Source organism: Mauremys reevesii, linkage group 7 (assembly GCF_016161935.1).
Source record: "Mauremys reevesii isolate NIE-2019 linkage group 7, ASM1616193v1, whole genome shotgun sequence".
Lineage (NCBI taxonomy): Eukaryota > Metazoa > Chordata > Testudines > Geoemydidae > Mauremys > Mauremys reevesii.
The window spans coordinates 20,846,455-20,861,812 of record NC_052629.1 but is presented as its reverse complement, the minus strand read 5'-3'; the positions used below and the strand labels follow the sequence as shown (position 1 = coordinate 20,861,812).

Below are 15,358 nucleotides of genomic sequence, written 5' to 3'. Positions count from 1 at the left end.
ATTATGTACCAGGTGATAGCAGGTAAGAGAGCCCATTCAGGCAGTTGCTGAGACAGAAACAGGAGCCTGTTTTGTGTGACGTTACAAACTAGAGCTTAGGCTTTTTAAATAAAAGCCTTTGTTAGTAAGCGAACACAAGAACCTCCTTGCTAGCTTGGAAGGTTTTCTTTTGGCGTTAATCCTACACTGTGCAACCTTGGATAGTCAATAGGCAAAACTTATGTGTTCAGAGGTAATCTTTTCAGCAAGGAAAATCTGCCTGTATTTACCATATAAAGTGTTCTGAGATTCTGCAGCCAGTGCTTGTGGCTTGGAAGATGTCAGTAGGAGAGGATGCTACCTACTGTAGCATTTAAATCCATGTAGTGAGAAGTGAGGAGTCATTGAATAACCATATTGAATAGTCTCTTTCCTCCTGGCTTCCATCAGATGAGGCAGGGAGCATTCCTAGTAAACACAGCACGCGGTGGGCTTGTGGACGAGAAAGCCTTAACTCAAGCCCTGAAAGAAGGAAGGATACGAGGAGCAGCGCTTGATGTGCATGAATCAGAGCCATTTAGGTAAACAATGGGTTTTTTTTGTTTTTGTTTTTAAATTAAAAGCTACCTATACATAGTGCAGTTAAGTCACTTTTCATTTTACAGCTATTTTAGGGCTCACATTTATTCCCATTGACACCAGCTCCCACAACTGGGCCCTGTGAATGTTGAGCCTAGAATTCCTCGTGCTATGAAAGAGAAAATACCACAGGCATTGTTCTAGAACCAGTAATCCAAGGAAGTCTTGAGACCATTAATAATTTAAAATTTTGGTTTAAAAACAAAGTTGAAAAGGGACCGTGTCAGGTCAAAAGTCCTGTTTCATTACAGAGAATGTTCCACTGGACAATGAAAATAAACATGAAGATTTCACTTTCCGACACTAGCACAAGTCTGCTACGTTTGCAGTGCAGACACTACAGGAAAATATTTGTTTATAAATGCACATGAAAACTGGTACTGCAAATCATGGACATATTTCTGTTGACCATTTTGAGAAAGCAGCAAAGAGTCCTGTGGCACCTTATAGACTAACAGACGTATTGGAGCATGAGCTTTCGTGGGTGAATACCCAGCTTCCTCTTTATTTATATATGTATATCTCTAGACAAAACTTACAAACTCAAGTTCTCAAATGACCTGACTGTGTCTCTTCATGTCTCCAGCATTAGTGACTTTGCTCCTTCAGTCCATAGTGTAGGAGAAGAAACGCTCTGCTGGAGACAGATGAATTATTGTTGCTGCTAGAGAGACGCCCAGTCATTTATCTCCTCATTAATACTAGTGATGGAAGTATTAAAATCAATCGTCCAGCAGGTTTATAAAAGGCTGTCAAATTCACCTGCTCTTTTTATCACAACTGCTGATTTTTAACTTTTTCAGCACTGATGCAAAGTCCAAAATGCCCCCTGAAGCCCGGCACTAAAGCAGTATTTCAGCACCTCTTCCCCCAGTGCCAGACACCACTCAACAGTTTCAGACCAGAGGGAGAACCCGTGGTGTTCGTGTTCACTAGATTTGCTGTGGCTGTAAATCATGTGGCTAGAGCAGAGTGGCTTGCACGTGAAGGAAGCTGCCCATTAGATTTTCATGATTTGTAACTTTCACCCTGATTTTTCATATTTATATAGTTTTGCTCAAGGCCCATTGAAAGATGCTCCTAATTTAATTTGTACTCCGCACACTGCTTGGTACAGCGAGCAGGCATCCCTAGAGATGAGAGAGGCTGCTGCTACTGAAATCCGTCGCGCAATCACAGGTATCTAACTCTGTCTTTTTATCTTACACACCTTCTATTTAGCCTGTGTTTATTTTGTAATCGGCAGCATGAGTCAGTGGATTGGACAAGGAGCCAGGAGCCCTGGTTTCTAAACCTGGCTTTGCCAGAGTCACTGTTACGTTGGACAGCTCGTATATGGCCCAGTTGAAACAGGTGCTGCTTGAGCACCCACAGCTCTTACCGAAGTCAGTGGGCATTCATCATTACTCCCATTTTTACCGGTGGGGAAGGTACCAAACCTTTAACCTCTCCGTGACTTGTGTGAAATGATCCTCACTCCCTTTATAAAGCACTGTCGGCTGACAAGTGTTATTGGTATTACACACAGTGCAGCTTGTGAACAGCGCAGCACGTGGCTGCCAGGCTGACACAGACAGTGTGTAAGTAGGGGTAATTTTAATCATTGCTGCTTTTAAAGCAACAAACCAAGGTCTGTTGAAAAATAACCTTTGCTGTCCCAAGCTCTGATAAATCAGTCATTGCACAATTATTCTGTCAGAGGGCTTTGGTGTCCCAAGGACTCCAGGCACTTTAACCATAAAGAACTGTATGGCCCAGCTAAACCCCCCCAGTCACCAAAGAGCAAAAAGGCAATGGCAGAGGTCCAGCCCCCAACTTCCCTCGTGCCTTTGGAGCAGATAACATGAGCACATAATTGAGGAGACCAGGAGCGCTTGAGTAGCCAGCAGTATTCCACCCAGTCATCTTAGTCACCCAGCACTGAAGCGAAGGCGGCAGTGGCACCTGGTGTGGGCGGCGTACCAACCCGTGTAACCTAGGGCAGCCATGAGGTTATACTGGAGCGTGACTGGGGAACCAGCTAGCCCTAGAGCGGAGGACTACAAGGGTAAAATAAAGCCACCTATGCCCCAAAACCTCACTCTGTGGGTCTTGCTGCAGGCACAGCTGAACTTGTCCCAAGAATCGGGCCCATTATGTCTATATATAACATTACAGCCAAACTTTGGCTCCCACTCTTCATCGTGCAACAGAAGTTATTTATCTTAGGTGGTGCCTAGATGCAGCTCTGAAATCAGCAGAAAGTCTAGCTACAGGCTCTTCTTTTTTCCGCAATAGAGGCACAGCAGCCTGCGATGCTGAACTGCTATTCTGGCTCCAAAAACACTGCTGCGTTCTCCAAACCGTTCCACGCTGTTTGTGGAATGTGATTTTCCTTCACACTAGCCATCGCAGCAGAAATCAGTAAACAGTAGCTCAATTGTATCTTGATAAGGCCCTAAGTTGCTTAACACGTTTTTAACTTTAATAACTATATTCCAGGTCGCATCCCAGAAAGCCTAAGAAACTGCGTGAACAAGGAATTCTTTGTCACAACAGCCCCATGGTCAGTAATAGATCAGCAAGCACTTCATCCAGAGCTCAATGGTGCCACATACAGGTAAGAGGGAGAAAAGTATTTTCACAGCTGTTTTATACAGCGTGGAATTCCATATGCAGTGACAATGCTGCTAGTAACTATTGCTTTAAAAAAAAAAACCAAAACCCTCTGTGGATTTGACTAGGTAGAGGAACTATGTGTGTGTGTGTATTATCAGCACTGCTCAAGTTACTTATTCTAGAGTGAGCTTAGTTTATTTTACACATTTATTCCATTGAGACATCACAGCAGCTGCTAACGCTGCATCTCCATAAATGGCCCGTACACAGAATCTCTCTAGCTATTCTCTGTACTTCTGTCGAAGGGCTTCAGGCAGTCTTAAACTGATCTGTTTAATCTAGCCATTCATACCAAGCTCATCACCATGGCCTAAGAAGCGGATGGAAAACTTGAGACTCAGTGCATTATTCTTACTAAAAATACCCCCAGGACTTTCTATAAGGAGCTGTGGCGCTTTTGCAGAGCAGGGGGTGGAACAATCCGAAAGACTTACAAATAAAAATACGGGCACTGTACAGGAAACAGCCTGTGCCTTTTAGTCACAAAGACAAGACGTGTGCGGTTGGGGGTGCCAGGGGGGGTGTATCCGGGGAGGAAGATGGGACTTGAGGCAAAGGCTCAGAGTGCAAGAAAACACAAATGGGCACAGGATTTTGAGAAAGAAATACTCAGCAGCGGCTTTGCCATACTGCTTCTAATATCAGCACCATGTAGATCATGTTATACAGTAGTACTCTGATATGTTGTTGGGTCACACACTTAGGCCAAGATTTTCAGAAGTAAGAGGCTTAATGCTAGACTTTTAAAACCTAGATTTTCAACAGTGCTGCGCACCCAGCAGTTTCCATGAGGTTTTACAGTCTTGGTTTTAGGTGTATAGAACCAAGCTCTTACACAACCCAAGGCCAGGAGTCCAAGATTTTAAAAAAACTCCCTGTGTTTATTTTAAATGAATAGCCATTCCCCTGCAGTGTTTGTAACCAGAATACTGCAGCACAGGGGTAGAGAATGAGAACTGAAAAATTAAACTGATTTCTCAATTTTCTGTGTCCAAACTGAGAGAAATGCAAAAAAAGTAATTAAACAGCAGAAAGTAAATGAGGCTTTTAAAGTGCTTCCAGTTTCTGTGTAAGCTGGGTTTAGTAACCAAGGTTACTGTTTTATGAAGATACACTTCGACGGTGTCCCTGTTTAAGTGCATAATTCTACTGGAAGTAGGTATCTGAAGAATGAGATTAATTGTAGCACATTCATCCTCCTCGCTTCTATAGGCCCTCCCACAGCACCCGTACTAAGGAACCGCCCCCCCCCCCTCAGCCAGATTGTAAAATCCACATGTGGTGCCAGATCCTGGCCTTTATTATAGCTGCTTTGCATATCACAATGGCACTTTGCTACTGAGTGCTTGGCCAAGGCTGTATATTATTCCATGATGGGCTACAGCTTAATTGTACAAGAAAATAGTATCAAAATAGAGTCGTTCATGTTTGTAGTATTTTAAAGGGGAAGGCAATTAGAACAGTCAGTAAAATGTCCATAGCCAGTTGTGTAGTTAACTTACGCCGCAGTAACCAAAGCAGGGAGGAAATGAAGGAGTAAAATGGTTTGCTTTTCAACTCTGTATGAAACGCTCATCATTAGGCAGTTCAGACAACAGTGGTGTCATACACAGTACAAGACAAATGTTGGGCTAGATTCCACTGTTGCCTGGAGCGACTCATTTTATTTGGACTATCTACAAAACAAGTCATGACTCTGCTGGAGAATATCAAATCAAAAAGTAGCCAGACGATTAGATGTGGGCCGTCTCGTAATTGCATTGCGATGTGCCATATCAGAGTGTGTAACGTATTGTGCTTACAGGCTGTTGCTTTCTCTGTTTAACTTGCACCATTATTACAGGGTGTACCCCACACACTGTTTATTGTTTAACACATTTAGATACCATGAATCTGATATGTGTACTCTGAACATATGATGTACAGCACAGATTGCTAACAATATATTTTCATTGGTGTAGATCAGCCACTTTTGGAGTATGCTTGCCCACTGTAAAGTATGAGCGCATTTTTCAGGTGTAGCAGTAGAGGCCAGGATACCAGGTATTTTAATGAGATGCAACATGTGTGTGTCCACAGCGTGTGTTGGGTGAGTTGGTTTGTTTTTGCTCATGAGCAAAGTTAACATTTGAAGCCACAACTGGGAAAATGTGGCCCACTTGGATCAAACTTTTTAGCACAGTTGGTCTAATTTAGGATCAAGATCCTTGTGCCAATGGAACTAAGAAGCCATCATTGACAATGGCCTTTTCTTCCCCCATCAATTAGGATGAAACCATCTACTTCCCTTCTCACCTTCACCTCTGAGTTCCATGTAAGTCTAACCCTGCACCTGAAATTTCTTACCCACACCTTTCCTTTTAGCCCTTGCCCTCTCCTCTTCATACCAAAGCTACTATTAACTTCATCTGAATGGCTGCCTCTTCCTCCTCAGTCTCTTTGAGCTGTTGTCACTTCAGTAGAGTCTGTTGCATCCGCCTCTTCTGCACTTTCCTCCTGGAACATACTCATCTCTTCCCTTTGTGACTGCTCCTCTGATGGAAGGGACTTCATGCTTGGCCATTACTCTGGTTTTAACACTTGCTTTTTGATGCCTTAGTTTCAGCTCTGCCCTCCATACTGATGACTTACAGATCTTTCTCCATCAGACTTTTCTTGTGTTTCTTCCTGGCTGTCACATTTCCTTTGCAAGCTCAGCATCGGTTCTGCTCTCCATCTACATCTCTTCCTCTCTTTCTTATGGTTGAAAATACCACCACCCTCCAGCACCTAAGCCAACCATCATTTTGCTCTTGCTGCCTCTCTCCACCTCAGGATTCTAGTGAGATCATGTCTTCTTTCTTTCCCTCTCTAACATCTGTCCTGTCCCCTCCATCTCTGATCCACACCTTGGTTATCTCATCTTGTCTCCTGTGAACTCCACCAGACTGCCCTCTGTGTTTATCACGGCATGCCCTGCCACAGTGTGACTGCAGTATTGGCTCCTACCCCTCCTTACCTCCATCATTCTTCTTCATACTAAGCTCAAGGTATGTGTCCTTGTCCTCTCTCAAGGTTCTGCATCATTCCTCCTCTGCATACATCTCATCTTACAAGCCCTAGCGCTCACTGTGTTCCTTCCTACTTTTGGCTTTGCACCACTTATTAGCCCCATGCCTGAGCACAAACTGTGCTCTAGATCCTGGCTTCTGATAAAGCCCCCCACATGTGCTACTGCACATGTTCAAAGATGACCCTAAAGCTGCCCTAATTAGACAGCCGAGGGGAATACTAGGCATCATGGAGAGGTTCTGGCAGGAGGCACGGTTAGTGCATTGCTGCTTCCTAGAACCTGGCTGGCATAATAGCTGCTATCCTACAGTGAGCACAATACTCAGTATCTCTCCCATCCGGGTGTAGCTGCAGTTTGCTCCCTGCAACCCAGAAATTCTCCTAAGCATTGCTAGCACCCATGTCAGCTAACCCAAAATTCCTCCCTCTATTCAACATCCCTTGGCCCATGTTTTGCACCCTTCCCTGTAAATGCAGCCATTGAAATGTTTTCCTGGGCCTCTGAAGCACTGTAAGCTTTTCCAACTTCTTAACAGCTGAGTATGCATTAGTTTTCATGCCCCTGGAAAGGACTGAATCCAAAAGGTATTTGGTACACCTGTCACATCTTACATGAAAAATAAGCTGCTACCAGACTTTTATTCATCAGTCAGAGTTCAAAATATTTATGGCTAAAATTGTGTATCCTCATGACCTTTGGCTGTCCCACAAATATACAGCGTCTGTATATCAACTTCATAGGCACAGTAGAATACAAGCTGTGTGTGCAATTTATTACCTTCCCATGAAACATTTAGCGCCATAAGCATGGTTTAAAGTGCTAGTTGCACACTTTTACAAGAGTCATTTTCAGAAGACTGAGTTCAGCGAAATGTTTGAATGGTAACGGTCCACCAGATATTGTTTTCCTTTAGACGAGATTACGCTAATCTAGTTAAAATATCTTCTCGTGTCTCAGTGCTTTAGCAGACCTAGTGCGAGTTAGGGACCTCATTGAGCTCACTTTCACATGCATCCTGCTCCCAGGCTACATTCTTGTACCATAAAATGTATCTCAGACGATGCATTAAGATGAGGCCAGTAGATTTGTTCAGATCTTTCCTAAGTGAGAAGCTGATTTCTATGGTTAAGACAGCTGAAAAAAACATAATGGGGTAGTTGTGGTGTCAATAGGAAAGCTCAGCTTGAGCCACTATGAGTTAATTAAAAAAAACAAACACCCACAAAGCCTGTGTGCTAACCCTGTGCAAAGTTAAGCACATAATCCTTAAAGGATTGCAAACAACGGGCTGGCATGATGCAAGACAAAAAAGGGTAGTAAAGTACGATGCCTGACAGGGAAGGAAGCGTTGGTTGCATTTTAAATATTCAATACATTTATTTTTCTTTGCCGCCCTCCCAACAGTTTTACCCAATTCAAATAGAAGTTTGTCACTTCTTGCCTTACTTCCTGCTAGCTGGGCCTGGGAATTGTTCCTTAGGTTAGAGTGATAGTGCTGTTTAGATACTGATCGCCTTCTCAACACTGGAAGAGATTAACATGGAATACCACCCTTCACTACAAAAATGCAGGAGTAAAGAAAGTTTGAAATAACATTTATATAAACACTTCGGTAACAACAAATGCTGAAAGCATTTTCCTCCTACATTTTTTCTCTCTCTCTCACACACACACCCACCCCCCGAGTGGATTTTTTTTTAATAGAGGAAGTTCTCTTCTTCACCCATTAAAGTCTTCATTAGTTACAAAGTATGGCTGTAAATCACACAAGTCCATATTCAGGGATCTTTTCACATCAGCTCCTAGTGGCCGCTAGTGTATCCACTGAAGGACTTTCAGGTTCTGTATAAAGGCTAAAGCCTCATTCCATTTCCTTGTAAATTTATCATTTAAGTAGTTTTGTGTCAAGGGCTACTGCAATGTTATTGCCTCAAAAAAAACCTTGATCTGGAGGTACGTGACTAATGTCTATGGTGTGAAGGCTTGTTGGCATGACTGTTACTATCACTACACCAGTGGATAGAGACTACACCAGCTGCAGTTTTTCTCCCTATCTGATCATAGCTTCTCTGAAGTGATTTGGAATATAAATGTGCACAGCCCTAGCTGAGCTATTTTACTTTAAAAATTAGTTCAACTTTAAGCTTTTGAGCAAACAGTAGGCTTTTTGTTTTTAAATGCCTTAGGTATTAGAATAGTTATACCTTGCTGTCTGTTGTGGTGAATTATAGACACCACTACACCGTTAGCATATATTGAGTGAGAAACTCTTAGCTGTCTTAACTCCTTCCAAAACACAGGTAATTGGTTCTGGTCATTCCTTAATACATGTCTTGCTACAGTATTTTTGCATATTGGTGTCATTACCTGTTTCTTCCTAGATATCCACCTGGCATGGTCAGTGTCGCACCTGGAGGGATTCCAGCAGCAATGGAGGGCATCATACCTGGAGGCATTCCCGTTACCCACAATCTTCCAACAGTGGCACACCCTTCCCAAGCTCCATCTCCTAACCAGCCCACAAAACATGGGGACAACAGGGAGCACCCTAATGAGCAATAGCAGCTAATTTAAAAATTATTCAATAAACTTGGGACCAAGAGACATTGGGGGAAAAAAAGTTATACAGGAACTAAAAAAGGAATTTGATACAAAATTTGTAATGTTGATTTTGGACAGATGCATCATTGATGTTCCAGTGTTAACTACAATGCGATAGCAGTCAAGACTGGGGAGAAACCCTGAAGAAGTCACCTGCTTTACTGAAGTACTGACAACTAGAATGATATACATTAATGATCAGCTTCAGTTACTGTGTGTTAAGTTTCCTTCATCTGTGCATCAATCACAAGAATAAAACAGATTTCCCCTTCTCAGCCCTTGGGAATAGCAGGGCCTATTCACCTGTATTTACAGTGTTGCATCAAGCAAACCTGAAAGAGTTAACATGAGAAATTTAAGAGGAAACCATCATGTGGATTCAGCCCCTTCTTTATTCACTTGTCTGGTTACCTTTTTACAGAAGAAGGAGAAAATACTGGCCTAGAGATGAGAAAAAATATCTTGGTGCAGTCCTAGCTGGCCAGTAATATATAATGAAAGTTCTCTTAATAAAGTTTAATTATAGCCATTCAGGCCGGGAAGGTTAGGATGTGAAAAAAAGGTGTCAGTAAAATAGCTCCCCTCCTAAAACATGAAAGTAGAAATGTTTCTCTCATCTGACCGACACACTGAATAAAGTAGCTGTAAATTCAGTTATGCCCCCCAGGGATGCAAAAAAAAAAAAAAAGTAAGTTTCACACACTATTTGTACTCAAATATATTTTCTCAGTTTTAAATCTGCAGCTATTTTATCGAGTGCAAACGTCTTGAGCTGGAAAGGGTTCAAGAAGAATAATGTTGCATTTCCTTATGTCTCAGGAAACACTTTTTATGGTAACTTGTCAGACTGTATGAACAAAACCCACTTTTTTAGACATTGATAAGAGTCTTCTTTTCTTCACGTGATATTTTATACAAGGACACTTCAAAAATGTGTTATTAGATGTGACTGATTTTAACAAATCCTATTAGATTTGTATCAACTAGTTACATGTTATATTCATAGTCTTTTGTGAATCATCGCCTTTTTGTTTAAAAAGATGGCCTGTTTTGAGCCTTTGTATGGGGGAGGGGGGGTGTTGCATTCCTGTTTCTGTGACAAAAAAAATCTTAAACTGTCCCAAACAGAAAGAACAATGGCTATCAGAAGTATGTTTTGTTTTAGTGTGTTACCGTTATTGTATTTGTTTATTGTGAATGTGGACATTTAGCGTTCAGTGCAGTTTTCAATAAAATGATAAAATTTCTATAATTTCTGAAACGTAGAGCCCTCAATGCAATTTTAGGATGCTTAAAAATAGAAACCCTTTGAGAATGTAAAGTAAGTTATAAATGTGATCACAACAGCATTAGTACCCAACCTCTTAAAAAGACCTCATGGCTGCACAACTCACAGTGAGGTAGAGCAGATCTTCAGCTGCTATAAATTGTCACAGCTATGACAATTTACACCAGCTGAGGATCTGCCCTGAGGTTTTACTCCACATGTAGATATTTATAATTAAGAAATTCTGGAGAAACTCAATTTAACCTTGCTGATTCCTTAGGCAGTTCAGTTTTAGAAAAACTTGCCTGTGTTACCTTCTGCCCCATGATTTTTTACTTCTTAGAAAAATGCATTTTGGATCCATACCTTGCTAATATTTAAATTCTGTGCAACTTTCATTTGCCCTACATATTAAAGAAACTCACCCTCATGAACAGTGTGCTTTGAGAAGGAGCTGGCCCTTGGTTGTACAACCTTTTAGTAAGTGTTAACACTTATCTACACTAGACAGAGAAAATATTAAACTTGATTCTCCAGAAACTTGCTAAGTCTGACTGAGCACTAGCAGCTTCAAACTTCACTGCATGGAGGGCCCATCCTTGTATTAATGCCAACATCCACTTGAATAGATGGGGCAAATAACTGGACATGGGAAAAAACAACTGAAACCAAGAAGTTTCTAGTTACAAAACTGTATTTTTGTTTGTTTTAAATTAAATGGAAAGCTATTTACCAGCTTCAAACATGTTACACAGAGGTCACATTTCATAGCTGTGTGACTATCCTTTTGTCAATGATCTAACATAGCAAGTATGAATGATTATCCATAAACACCAGCATAGAGAAACCAGGAGAATAAAACAGGTTAGTTAGAGAGAGGACATTTGGGAAACATGAAAATGAGGATAAAACATTTAATTCATGTTGTCAAGATTTAAAGTGACTATTTTAAAAATAACTTGTTGGTACTGTCGTTTTTTTAAAAGAAGCAGTTGCATTTCAGATGGGTGTAAATACTGTTCTATGAAACAGAATAATTTGTGCCAGTGGTTCCTAGTGCATCCATTGCCAGCAGTGGATTTTGAATCAGGAAAATAAGTCTAGCACAAACCTTTCAGAGAATGGCAGATGCTGTAGAGTTTCATCCAGTACTTATAAAAATAAGATTAGATGCAAATCATAGCAACCTTAGACAATAGCTTCCAATTAAGTTTTACAGTTCAACAAGAACTAAAAATGAATTTAAAAAATCCAAATGTTACAAAGTATCATAGTAACAGGCTTCAGTTTAAAAACAACACTGTACTTCTGGGATTGTGACTAGTACAGAGGGATTCAACTGTCTGTAGTACAAACACCAACAAAATATGCAAGGAATAGGTCATATGGAGATGGGGAGAATGTGTATCCAGCCTGACTTGACATATTACTGGGTCCAAAGCAAGCTGACTGTAGTATGCCCCAAGTTTTTTCAGACTGAATAGCGTGCAAGGGGAGGGGAGAGAAATGTATGCCAGATAGCTGCTGCTCAAGATTTGTGCCTTTTGCTTTACTGACAAACCAATTTACTGCTGCTTTTGTACTACAAGGAAGGCTGGGGGCGCTTCCATCATACAAGTAACAAAAATGTGACTGTGCTGATAAAACTGGCATTTAAAAAAAAAGTCACCACTTCATACAGTAAAGCTCACAGAAGTTACTTCTCCTTAAGCAGTTAATTAAGTAACACAACAAGAATTCTGCATTCTTCAAAATGAACAGCAATTTTACTTTGCTAAGGGAGTATGAAACATTTGAGTACTGCTGGTTAAAAGCTATGCTGTAGCAGCACTCTGGATGATTTCAGCATGCCTCGGTTTAACAAAAGCGACCCAGGAATTAAATTCTACTAAGGAATTCATGAATAGTCCAAGACAATTCCCAGATGCAGAGGGGGCAAGAGTTTGAAATGAAAAGCCAAGTACTGGGCTATGTAAGCATTCAACAGTAAAAAACCAAGTGGTAAATTTAATATAGACTGGGTCAATATAGGACTTACCCACCAACTGCACATACGTGTTTGTAAACCTTCAAGTATGTCAAATGGGGAGATTTAATGTGCACTGGCTACCGTGCTGGGAAAAGGACAATTGCTTGCACCTTCATCTACTGTAGTGGGTGAGGTGCACTGTCAACAGATAAACCCCAACTCCTTTAAGTAGGGACTTCTGTTTAAAAAGTCTCACTTGATTTTGAAAACACAGTGAGGCTTGTTAGCCAGAACCTGTTGTTTTATAGATTAGAAGAAAGCAGTAATGGTTAATAAAACTCTACAAAAAGTATGAGGGGTGTAAATTCGTAACAAAAGTGGGGCAAAGATATTAGACAGTATGGGGTTTGGTTTTTAAAATCAAAAGCTGTAACTGATTGTATAGTAAACTGACATTAAATCTCTTTAAAAATGAAAGGATGTTCATTTCTTCAAAGGAACTCAAATTTGGGTACAGTCCACCCATATTGTTGGAGGCAAGATAAGGCTTGCTTCTGCAACAATTTGGTTGGAGAATGGCAAAATAATGAAGAAAGGTTAAAGACTACTTCACAAAGAAGGTATTTGAATCTTGCTTCTTATGACTTGCAGTAACTGTATGTCATTTGGGGGAAGATATGTCAATGAAGCAGTGTTATCTGCTGTTTGTGTGTTTGTCAACACCATTCACACAGCATACTGAAATGAATGCATGAGCTCTTAACTTACTTAAGTTACTCATTGGTCATGGTACACATGGATTTCACTTGTAAGGTAACATCATCATCTTGGAAGAATGAGGACAAGGTATCAATTTACCTGACTACTGCATTTAGAAAGCAAACTGAAATCAAGATTGTATGTTAAGGTAGAACCTGTTCACTATCTGTGATTCTTCTATTTTCACTCAGGTAATTCATACATATACTGCAAAGAAACATGCATTCTTTTACCTGAAAATCTATGCATGCACCAATCAAAGGGGACCTAAATGGCCAAAAGTGTGAAGACACATTTCATAATAAATGTCAATGGAATCTGAGAGGAAAAAAAATTTGCTAACTTAATACAGCACTTCATTATTTCTATATTTTTGGTGTTTTGTCACCAAGATTATCTAGGAGTTGTGCACATTTCAATACCATCTAAGCAGCATTTGCAAGAAAAAGCAGCAAGTTCTTTAGTGTTTCCATAGCCTTAAGCTACACAAAAATATGCACTTTATGGGTCTTCTTTTGAAATTCTAGGTCATCTACTGCAAAGTTCCCTATCCACCAGCCACACACACACTCAATAGTTTTCAAAGTGCTTATTAAAGATGCTCTGAATTGCATTGTATATGTAAAAAACTGGCATTAACCTTCAGTGTTTTAAGCAACGTTGTTTTAAGATAAACTTTACCCATTACAAATTGCATGGCTAAAGTTATCACATATAATAAAATTTTTACTGGTGAATATACTCTGGACTTACACTTTTATGAACCTTACATATTAAGTATGGCCACAAAAGTCAACATGCAAGAAATACCCAGGTTTACATAGAGAAATATATTACAGTGCTTTTTTTAAAAAGCCACTTTAGAATGAAGGGGTTTAAAAAAAAAATTAAAAATTGCCAAGAGTTCTCACTAATGATCAAGAAGTGCCCCTAGTAAAAGGTAGTTTTCACTTGCAATGTTTAACTAGGGTGAAAGACTCAATGATAAAATGATATGTACAGTATATCACAGCAAGTCTGGGTTTGGACAATATGAAATTCTCAAATCACACTTGAGTTGGCAACTCCACGCAATTGTTTAGTATGCAATCTCTGGAATAACATTTTAGGTCACTTTTCTAAATAAATATTTTAAGCATACTGAAGAAAGTATTAAAATGTTACAAGGTGAAATATTAATGGAGAGCAGAAAGGACTTTTTCAGAAAACAAAATATAAGTTCACTCAATGAAAAATGTAGCTCTTCTTCCACAGTTTGTTCCTTAAAGATTTGATTTTATTATAATGGGCACAACAGTAACTAAAATAATAAAATAATGAACGTTGTTTGTACTTCTGACTTGCTCTGGATAGTTTGTGCAAACAAAAAAATAAACCTCACCATCTGACGGGCACTAGTGAGATCTCACAAAATGACCTTTCAAGAAAATGTGTCAGAATATTTAAAGAGTGATGTAGAATACAAGTTCTACTGTAAAAGTAAATCGCAAAAGGAACAAATATCCATCTAACATGTGCTTTTGTAAGTGCCCTTATATTTGAAAGAAATTTCTTCTCAATAATTAAGATGCTGGTATACTTTTTTCCTATTACACAACTTCTTACACAACCACATGCGATACATTTATAGACAGATTTGCAACTGGAAAGAAACAAATGTTTTGTCTTGATAATAAAATTAGTTTTTTGTTTTTACAAGCTGTAGTCCAACCAATTTAGCTCTCTTCACACAGCAGATGAACCTCTAGACTCTCCCCATGCTGGTAAGTAAAATCCTTTCAGCACGCTTCTGCTAGATTTAAGTCAATTCATAAACTGCTAGAGCACAACTCTAACTTCGGGGTCAGACACTATGCATTGATACTTTATTTTTTATTTCATCATTCATCATCATCGTCTTCATCTTCCTCACCATCAGAAAGGGATGTACAAGGGCGAATCTGTCGGTAACGGTCAAGCCACTTCTCTACCATTTGTGTGACCAGGGGATGATTGCGGCGACGAGAGCTTTTCTGCATAGCAACAAGGACTCCACCCTCTGTCACACAGCAGTCTAGCCACTCTCTGAGCAGCTTTTCTTGCTGCTCCTCATTACCTATCTTAGGGGACAGAAAACAGACTCAGGATGAAGGTTTCAAGATTGCTGACAACTTTAAGGAAACAACCTGTGTTACATTGTGACATCTGAGCTAAAGTAGTACCACTACTCTATTTAGATACAGTTAGTGGGACATAACATTTCATAATATTTATCAGGTTTTTTTGGCTTCTATTTTTGAGAGTTTAAGTTCACACTCAGGTTTTACTTTTTTTTTTATTATTATAATTGTTACATTAGTTCTTATACTCAATCGTACTTGCCAGTTTTCCCTCTCCCTCCTCATCTTTCAAAAAAATCCATTTCAAAATGAACCTTAGTACAGTGCAAATATTT

The 15,358-nt window shown here is 40.0% G+C and overlaps 2 protein-coding genes across 11 annotated transcripts in view; one reads left to right on the top strand and one right to left on the bottom strand.

Moving 5' to 3' along the window:
* The window catches only part of CTBP2 (C-terminal binding protein 2), a 299,487-nt gene extending 289,311 nt beyond the window's left edge, over positions 1-10,176 (top strand). For 7 of the 9 annotated variants that reach the window (XM_039482480.1, XM_039482482.1, XM_039482479.1 and 4 more), the window contains 4 exons: positions 430-560; positions 1,670-1,797; positions 3,100-3,217; positions 8,710-10,176. In XM_039482480.1, coding sequence (XP_039338414.1) covers positions 430-560; positions 1,670-1,797; positions 3,100-3,217; positions 8,710-8,890 — 558 coding nt within the window. In that variant the 3' untranslated portion in view covers positions 8,891-10,176. Of the gene's footprint in view, positions 1-429; positions 561-1,669; positions 1,798-3,099; positions 3,218-5,237; positions 5,366-8,709 lie in introns of all 9 variants that reach the window. The other 2 variants (XR_005583069.1, XM_039482484.1) reach the window with 2 other exon arrangements.
* A 696-nt stretch (positions 10,177-10,872) lies between these two features.
* ZRANB1 (zinc finger RANBP2-type containing 1) overlaps positions 10,873-15,358 on the bottom strand; it is a 69,224-nt gene continuing 64,738 nt past the window's right edge. For both annotated transcript variants that reach the window (XM_039482487.1, XM_039482488.1), the window contains one exon: positions 10,873-15,023. In XM_039482487.1, coding sequence (XP_039338421.1) covers positions 14,805-15,023 — 219 coding nt within the window. In that variant the 3' untranslated portion in view covers positions 10,873-14,804. The remainder of the gene's footprint in view (positions 15,024-15,358) is intronic.